The following is a 9,770-nucleotide window of genomic DNA, read 5'->3' on the forward strand; positions in this document are numbered from 1 at the left end:
TAAGTCATCATTTTATCCAATTATACATTTGCATGAATTTGTTTCTCATAATTAGCTCTTTAGTTTCCTCTTTGATTTTGCCAAAACAAACAATCCCACTTCTGTGATTCACAGATCAGACCCTGCTGTTGTCTCAGAGAGTCACTTCATTAAACCTCCACATTACTGTGATTCATGTTTGTTTCAAAGGGCCTCATTCATCCCGATGAGCAGCAGGTCAGATGCCACCGCTGTCTAGACGTGTCAGAGAAGAGTTGGATTACTCAACAAGGAAACACACTTGAAGCGACGAGGTCGGCGTTTCTTGAGTCAGCGCTGCTGGTTCGGTATCATCTCAACGATGACGACACTTTCACGAGTCAAATCCAGTCAGTTCAGCCTTGAATGTGAAGCACGGACTCTTTCTACGTGGAGGACATTTCCACCTTTGACTTCTATTATCGGCCAAATGGTTTGAACTGAATATTTGTGTTTGTAATTGCATGAAAAAAAAAAATCGGTATCTAAGCAACCAAATGAACTGTGGAAAAAAAAAAGCAGGCAGACAGACAGGCAGACAATATGTTATTCTGTAAAGTGGCGCAGGTCAAAGGTCAGGACCAACATAGGAAGACGTGACCCGGTGACCTCATAATGACCTCCTACTCATATTTCTATCACACAGGTATTAAAATGGTTTTTGATCCATTATTCCACGACAAAAGACAACGATTCAAACTTTGACCAAGTTTGCTCTCCAAACGACGTCACCAGAGGTGCTGGTCAGTCAGATTTTGGGGTTGATCACGGGACGGGAAAACGTCCTCGTCATTAACCATAACACAAGAATCTTCCGTCCACCGTCTCGTCCTCTCCCAGCGGAGACGAGTCGGACAGGTTGATCCTCCTCGGACAAAACCGCTGAACAACCCGCCATCTGCTGCTACTGCTCTTCCAATCGCATGTGTTTTTTCTAACATTTGGCAAATAGGCGTCATCAACATTATGAACTATCAGCAGGCTCCTGTGTGCGACGTACCAATGGATGCACAGCGCATTGTCACCCGGTTACCATGGATACAGAAGGAAAACTTGCTGTAGGCGAATTCAGGGTGTCTTTTTCCGAGGATTTTCAAAGTGGATTTCTGAATGTTCATTTACGATAGATGTCGGATATGACAACATCTAGTATTTTGTAAGTGCTTTAATTCCCTCCATATCTGTGCCAGTCGCTACTACTGCTCAAACATGCCCCCCACCCCCACCCAACTCTCCTGCACCTCCACAGACAGTCAGTAACTCAAAACTCAAGATTTCTCTTATATTCGTGTCCTTTTGTCTTAAATCTAGTTTTAACATAAATAAATCTGACATGACACCAAAAGTAAAAATGTCTTACCTCGTAGGACCAGACGCACTGGACCCTTGCAAACCTCCTGACGCAGCGGCCCACCTCCACGTCCTCGTGGGTGGTGTACATCTCCTGTAAACACTCTCGGATGTGGGGCACCATCCTCTTGAGGACCTCGCGGCTCATGATGACCCCCGGCCCGCCCATGCAGAAGTTCTCCCCGGGCTCCAGGGCCAGCTTCCCCAGCTCGTCCCGGGCCCCCATGCCCGTCTGGCCCAGGAAGATGGCCTCGCTGCTGTTGAGGCTGCGCAGGAAGCTCTCCAGCCGCTCGCTCTTGATGTAGACGTCGTCGTCCGCCCTCATGAACCACTCGTATTTGTCCAGGTAGTGGTCGTGCATGTACTTGAGCATCATGAAGGACTTCTTCTGGGGCGGGTACGAGTCGTCCACGTTCTTCAGCGCCACGATGGGGATGGGGATGGAGGTGTCGGAGCCCTCGCTGGAGAAGAACTCCACGCGACCCGGGATCGTCTGCGCCCACGTCCTGCGAACGCACCAGCACACGGACACGTGAGATTATTCACGCCGATGACACACAACTATATTTCTCCTTTGATGACAAACCACACGAAACCAACAAGAGACTTTTTTTGGACATGTCGGTGTGATACACACCTCCACCGAATTTCATGCATGTAGGTAAATATAGCCGCCGGCGCTGCAGTTTAGGGGGCGCCATAGAGCCATTTGGCCACGCCCACTTGCGAAACCACTAAAATACGTAGTAATTGGCGATCCCCCAATAACGTAGAAACAGTAATTCATGCTTTCCTCTCACCCCGGTTAGATTCCTGCAACGCTCTGCACTACTGCCTCACACAATTTAACATAAATACACTTCAACTCATAACCAGGTCCGACAGGAGAGAGCACATCACACCTTTTGTTTTTTTTTAAATCGGCTCCCTGTCTGTTTTTAGAATAGATTTTAACATTTTAATGATCACTTATAAGGCTCGCAGGGGGCCGGCGCCTGAATATATATATCTGACCTCGTGACCCCCTACGAGCCTACATGCAACCCGAGATCCTCCGGTAGGTCGTTCCTGACCAAACCTCCAACTGACCTTCAAACTAACGCTGACCGGATGTTTTCTGTTCGACCTGCCAGACGAGATCAGGGACGCCAACACACTGCTTTCTCTTAAAAACACACTATTTTAAGACTTTGCCTTTTTTATTGATCCGCTGCCTGTTTTAATTTTTGTTGTATTTCATCATTATGTTTTAAACTGTTGCATATTGTGTTTTAAATATTTGTAACTTGTTTTTGAAAAGAAATAACGTTAATTCTATTATTTCTCAGACGGGCAGTAGCTCATGCTGAATAGCAACAGCTCCAAAAAAAGAGTTTACAATACTCTGCGTTTCACTGCACATATCTGCGTCCACAGACGTGTTCGTTTGACACTTTTAGGTGCAAACGGACGGCTCACTTCTAAATTATGGATCCTGACATGAGCGGCATTTACGTAACATAACATCCAGAGTTGGAAAGAACATCTTAGACCTCAGCAGCTACTCTGCAGGAGCTCTTCTTCTAAATGAATGTATACTGAAGGTAAAAATTATTATTGTTTTTTTTAAACTTAAAGAAAACATGGTTATCAGTCATACGTCCCTGTTTGGCTCAGTGATCACTAATGACATCACATGTCCTGTGGTTAGACACTTCCTACTTCAGAGGAACGCCGAGCAGTTTGGTCACATCGGTTCACTTTGACACGCCAACGCCGTTTCAAAGAAATGAGATCACTTCTAACACATAAATTAATCACCACACGTGCCACATCATTGTGTTTTTAACATTTTACCTGAAATAATTCTGACCCAAAATGGGAGACAGAACAGGCGTTTGTTTGTTTCCACTTTAGGAGACTGCTCTGTGCTCTTTCAGACAGCCAGCAGCGCAACTTCCTGGCATACAGTCAGTTTGTAGAGAAGCATACGTGTCAACTAGTTTCATAATGTAAAGGAAATTGATAATTCTCACAAAAAAAAAGCTTCTTTTTTTTTTAATGGTAAATATGAATCTCTCCACTCCCATTTTAATACCTAATTATTCCATTTATATTTAGTCCATGAAGTGAAGGTGAAGCGAGCTGTCAGGCAGCACCAGAGTGTCGACAGCTGTGTTGATTCACGGTAAAGTGACGCCACGAAATAGATGCAGGCGTGGACACAAAACGCCTGTTTATTCTGCACAGATTGTTGTAAACATGAGATGTGTTCACACGCGTTTCCATCAGACAGATGTTAAGAAAGAAAAAAAAAAGAAAAGGAAGTGGACAGGCAGGGATGAGCGAATATAATGTGAAGTAAAGGTCCATCTTGTATGCTGATGTACTCCTTAACAGGAAACAAGAGACAACAGTGACACAGTTTTCTACTCTCGATGTACTCGGGTGGATTCTTTAGTTCGACAGCACAGAGCTTCCACATCCTGGAGAAATTAAAAGCCTGAGTCCTTTTTCCAAAGGACTCCCTAATTAAGCTAAATGCAGTTTACTGGGACAATCTCTGAAAACCTTTGATTAGATTCAAGTCAGCGCAGCATGTTTCGACAAGAGCTTTTCCACTTTCCTCTCCACATCTGCATCACAGAAAGAAAGTGGAGATTGTAAACTTATCTAGTTGTTGCAGTTCTTCAGGGTCGACATGCTTTGCTGCTGCAGAGTGATTATAAAACTCTCACTGACTTTGACTAAGATAGGTTTAAAGAACGGTGAAGCTGTCCTTTAAACGTGTTAATGACCAAAGACAGCTCCTCCACAAAAGTACAAAGAATCTTTAATGGAAGAAAATAAAGTGATCTGAAAACTTAGCGCTCATATTTTTCTCCACTTTTTATATTCACAACTAACATACTGCATGAGGCAAATTATCTAACGGCACACAGAGCTGCTTTTGTTCATAGCGGTCACAAATAACAGACCGAAAAGAGATTTAACACCGAGATTTCACACAGCCTCAAAATAACCGAAAATCAAGATTCATTGAAGGTGGCAGGCATTTGAAACTGATTGAATTAAAAACAATAAGTTTAACAAAACCTGATCATCGTTTCCTGCTGATGGACCTTCTCTCATATACAATGCAGTCCCAACGGGTCTTAATAAAACTACAAAGAACTAGAAAGCCCGTCACTGGAAAACAGTTTAACTGTTGAAGATCTTTTGTTTTACTATAAATTGCAGTTCTTTAACTTTAGTTTTTGATGTGAGACTTTGTGAAATATTTGAAAATACCACTGTAATAAAGATAACATGATGCTATAGTCCATAAGTTTACTTCACTCTACACAGAAAGGAATATTTATTGTGGTCTCCATTAAAATATATTGAGAATCTGTTAAAAAAAATCCACAATTGTTTTGGAAATAATTTGAAACTGAGGAGAGTAATCTGCCTCCATCATTGTTTTTTTTTTTTTTTTTTTACAAAAATCCAACTTTGCTTTTGATTTTTTTGGTTCAACAGCATTTCTCAATAATAATAAATATATATATATATATATATATACACACACATAATGAAAATGTCAATAACCGAATATTTTTGCTGCACAACCTTCAGAGGCGATCGATTGACTTCTGCAGGTTTGGTCCGCTCCTCCACAGCAAACTATTTCAGGTGCGTCAGGTTCGCCTCCTCCAGAACACCCGAGTCAGCACTTTCTGTAGATGTCGGATTGGGAATCGGATCAGAGCCACTTCAGAATAGTCTCGTTCTTTCAGCTGGTTTCAGCTGTGATCGTACTGATGACTGACCCGTGAATGAACTGTGACTAAGACGGAGCTTTCTGACACCAGAGCGGCACGTTTCCCCCAGCAGGTCGTCTGTGAACACAGAGCTGATGCAACTTGAGAAAAAGCGTTGCAGCGAGTTCATTTTGGAAAATTTCAATCAGTTCAATCATGCTGCAAACAGACAACGATGAACCTGAACCTTTTCCCTTTGTTCTCCGTCTCCAGTTACCACCGTCCTCCTGTTCAACCTACTTCCTCCTCCTGCAGCTGCCTCCAGGCTGCAGACCTCAGCGACTGAAATGACGGATTTTAAGATCTAGGACATGTGTGATACTAATTAAAGAAAACGGTTCATTTGATTATTTCCATTTTCTTTCTGACAAATCTGAGGCCATTTCAGAATATCTTCGTAGAACGGCCAATAACGTATCTTTCCCTCACACTTTCTTAGCTTCGGTCTATGATATTACTTATTCAGGAAGAATGAGACATTTTCCAAACCCACCGCTGTATGTCGTGCAGCGAGACAATCACACGACTCACATGTGATTCTTTTACACGGTTGTTGAAATCAGGAGGTTTGAAAGAACATCCCATCCAATCTGTTGGCTTTTTCTGGACATATTCGAAAAAAGGAAATATCTGAGCCTCTTTGGAAATGTGCTAATTGATATACAGTGAACCCTCGCTATAACGCGGTTCACCTTTCACGGTCTCGCTGCTTCACGGATTTGCATCGTGCATTGAAATCACATTACGACTATATGTAACATAGATATATTTAATGTCCAGTTCTATCTATTTCAATTGTAAAATAAAGGTTACTACTTCACGGATTTCGCCTATCACGGTTTCTATTTGGAACGTAACCCCCGCGAAAAACGAGGGTTCACTGTATACGAAAACCAATGACCACATAAAATTTACATTTTCCAGTTGTTTCTGTAACCTAAATAACTAAACAGATCAGTCCCGTGCATTAAAGTAACTACTATCCTTCATTTGTCAGCTCTTTGCTGTTCGACGTGTTGCGTCATCCTGCCGAGATCCAAAGACGTCGTTACGACCTCCAGAAAAAAAAAAAGGTTGTAGCTGCTTGATGCTGCATTCGTGTGGAGCTCGTGTGGTTGCGACATGGGAAGTCTTCTGCAACGTATGCTTGGTGTTAAAGTGGTTAGGGTCGTAAAAGCGCCGTTGCTAGGAAATGGCAACGTGGACGGTGCCTAGCAGCCACAGATGCTAACAATTTTGCGCTCTAACGGGGTTTGTAACGTGATGCAGGAAATGCAAAGACACCGAAAGGAAAAGAGGACGGCGTCTGGAAGGTTTTCCTCAGACGTCGGCTGTTATCCAAGTTATGAAGTTAAACTCTACATGTCTAAAATTACAATATATTAGTAAATGAAAAATGAACCTCCGCGGCCTCTGACATTTCTGTAAACATCAGCAAACACCTGTCAGGAGGAGGACAGAGGAAAACCTTTAAAACAACTTGCGAATGGAGGAATTTTGTTTTGAACGTTTCAGCAAACCGATGATCCGAGAAATTATGGAAAGCAAGATATTTTTGATAAAAAGGGGCCAACACGAGCTTCAGAAGCTAACGACATTACATCATTGATATTTGTTGTTGAATAGATGCATTTCAAAAGCTGGTTGTGTTCAAGTATATCAGCTTAAAGACAGGCAATTGTTTGCTTACACCAGACGTGTCCAAAGTCCAGCCCGGGGGCCCGATCACGGCCCAAGGTCAGGTTTTATACGGCCCTGCAGTCTTTAAAATTTATTATTTATGGCCCCGCCAGCACTGTCAATCAAAAGATGACTTTCTGAATGAACTTGTGTGAAAAGACCAGATGAAGTTTCATATGTTTTGAAATGAAATGTTAACAGACAACATTTCATTACCCGTAATAAGTCCTGTTTAAAATGAAGATATTTATCAGCCTCGTGGAGGGTTTTAGGTATTTCAGACAGTTTGTTCTTTATGTGATCTGACTCTCGAGAGGTCAAAGAAAGGCAGAATTGTTTTTTATATTTGTCCTTTCGTCATTATATTTTGTGTTAGGACAGATCTGGGAAAGTCTGCCTTTAACTTCAGTGCACCTGAACTCCTGCAACAAAATACAGAATCTCCTTAAAATCAAATCACTTTCTCCATTCACACATTTACCGAAGCTTGTAATTGTCACATATAATATGTACTTTACTCCATTTTATCCACTCAAACTACATAACTTATATTTTAATGCTTGTTATTTTATGTTTTTGTTGATTTTAATTAATCTTTCAGGTTAAATCTTCCTTCATCTGACAGTTAAATGGTTTAACTAGAACCTCAGCTGTGGCTTGTCTTATTGCTGTGATCACAGTCCTTGTTTTAATTGTTCTTTAAATGACTCGATGCCGTCGTACATGAAGAGTCACCCTCGATGATGTCTCGAGTATAAATAAAAGTTGAATGAATTTGGTTCTGTTTCCATTTGAAGAAATGACAATTGTTGTGTCATTGCAAATATAATTGTTAAAGAAGAATGTGTTTGTATTTAATTTTTATGGTTCAAAAAGTCTCATTGGGCATTTTCACATGATGAAATCTGGCCCTCTGAAAAAACTTTGGACACTGCTGATTTACACCAACAACTCCCATGACTGATTAATTCACTGGAAGTAGTCATCCAGCAGTGGCCCGCCAGAGGTGAATATATTTGGGTATATTTGTCTGGTATTTGGACAAAAACTTGAGCTCTGGGAGGCCGTCATCACGGTTTGTCTATTTACTGACATGTCATAAAGAAAAAAGATCAAATTGCTTAACTTGGGCAAATAATGAGCAGAATAATTGGAAATGTAAATAGTTCTGTGTCCAAAAGTAAAACAGCAGACATGTAATATTCCCATTAGATTATAAAGGGCGCAGCAATAAAAATAAGATTGATGGTTGAAAATGAATATTTTACTTACACAAGATTGTTTTTTAGCAGCTTTAAAGCTACTTAATAAACTTTAGTGAAAGCAAAACTGCACGTGAAAGGGGCTCTTAATGACTATTTTACCAGCAGTTAGCCAACATTTTATCACCAATCACTAGTAATTAATTTACTCATTTCACACAGCACCTTCATTTGGTACCTGTTGGATTTTCTCAGAAGTTCCTTTTTCACAAAAAAAAAACACCCAAAAAAAAGATGCCAACCAGCGTGGACCGATGACAAAAGCGGAAAATGAGTTAAAAAAAAAAAAAATAACAAAAAAAAACTAGCTGCTGCTAGCTTAGCAACCTAAAACACACGGGATGAAAAAGCTCCTCCGCCGCATTAAAAAGTGATTTTAATCGCTTCGTATGCTCACAGGTGAGTTTATAAAGGTCACATGATGATGGACCCCGTTACCGTACAGCTAATAAAGGGGAAAACGTGTAATCTCACATACCTATGCGCTGCCACGGCTCGGCTGTTCAGGTACTTCTGGGCAGTCATGACGCCGACGAAGAGGAAACTCTCGGACCGGGAACCGGGCTTCTCGGTCGCCGGGGAACCGTTGAGTTGCGACGGCCACAACGCTCCGTCGTACTCCTTCCTCAGAGCCCCGTTGAGCCCGCCGCAGCCGGCCGGGTTGGCTTTCCGCTTATGTCCGGCTTTCTTCAACTCGGTCGCCTTGGGCAGGATGAGCCTGGACGCCAGCGTGAACCCGACAACCAGCCCGAGCAGAACACTGAACCAGGCTCTCCGGCTTCGACCTGCCATTCCACCAAAACTTCACCAGCTCGCCGCGTTAATCCTCACTGGATCCGCGCACACACACAAAACAGCGGGTGTGTTCAAGGAAAGAAACGGGGGAATAAAAAGCGGGGAAATAACAACAACAAAAAAAGGGTCAATACGGCCCCCCCCGGTGCCTCCAGAAACCGGGCTCACACACACTCTCCCCGGGTAGAAAAGCCCCTTTCTTCCAGATGCCTACGTAGCATCGCAGCAGTCTCCTTGAAGCCGCCACCTGAACCGCTCTCCGCCGTCTCTCTCTCTCTCTCTCTCACGCGCTCTCTCTCTCTCTCACGCGCTCTCTCTCTCTCTCTCTCTCTCTCTCACGCGCTCTCTCTCTCTCTCTCGAACCGAGCCCGCGAGCCCAACAATTTAACGCCGACCCACAAACACAACAGCTTTTTTCTCAGCCTTGAAAAGCGGCTCCATTCTCACCATTATCTCCTCTTTTGGAAGAATGTCTCGACTGTCTTTAAGATCCTCGATGGCGAAAGTATTTTAGCGGCGGTTTGACCCAACGGCGCTTCCGTAGAAACGCTCTGACTGGTTTTAGCTGAGGATGGAACCCCCTTTCGATCCATTCGACCTTGCTTGATGCTAGATTGGATCAGTGGAAGGGATGAGCTGCCTGTGATTGGTTGGGACTTTGTAGGAGGGTTAACGATTAGGGTTCGGATTAGGGATGGAGACAGGGTTAGGGGACCAGTTGAGTGACAGTAGGAAACAACCAATCACAGCGGCGTTACATTTTACAACCAATCATCCCAGTGGAAGTGTTTTGGACCGTATACGTCACTCCGGATGATCCAGTCCAGCACCCTCCAGTCGACCTGACGGTGCTGCGTTCAGGTCACATGTGAACCCCTGTGAA

General features: G+C 43.0%; 1 protein-coding gene across 1 annotated transcript in view; it reads right to left on the reverse strand.

The window, feature by feature from the left end:
* chsy1 (chondroitin sulfate synthase 1) overlaps positions 1–9,494 on the reverse strand; it is a 49,158-nt gene extending 39,664 nt beyond the window's left edge. The window contains exons 1-2 of the mRNA XM_069711458.1: positions 8,571–9,494; positions 1,379–1,874 (exon numbers count right to left, since the gene is read on the reverse strand). Coding sequence (XP_069567559.1) covers positions 1,379–1,874; positions 8,571–8,884 — 810 coding nt within the window. The 5' untranslated portion in view covers positions 8,885–9,494. The remainder of the gene's footprint in view (positions 1–1,378; positions 1,875–8,570) is intronic.
* Between the last annotated feature and the right edge of the window lie 276 nt (positions 9,495–9,770).

This window comes from Brachyistius frenatus, unplaced genomic scaffold (genome assembly GCF_029030835.1).
Source record: "Brachyistius frenatus isolate BFR_SWC_R1_liver_20210118 unplaced genomic scaffold, ASM2903083v1 Contig_100, whole genome shotgun sequence".
Classification (NCBI taxonomy): Eukaryota; Metazoa; Chordata; class Actinopteri; family Embiotocidae; genus Brachyistius; species Brachyistius frenatus.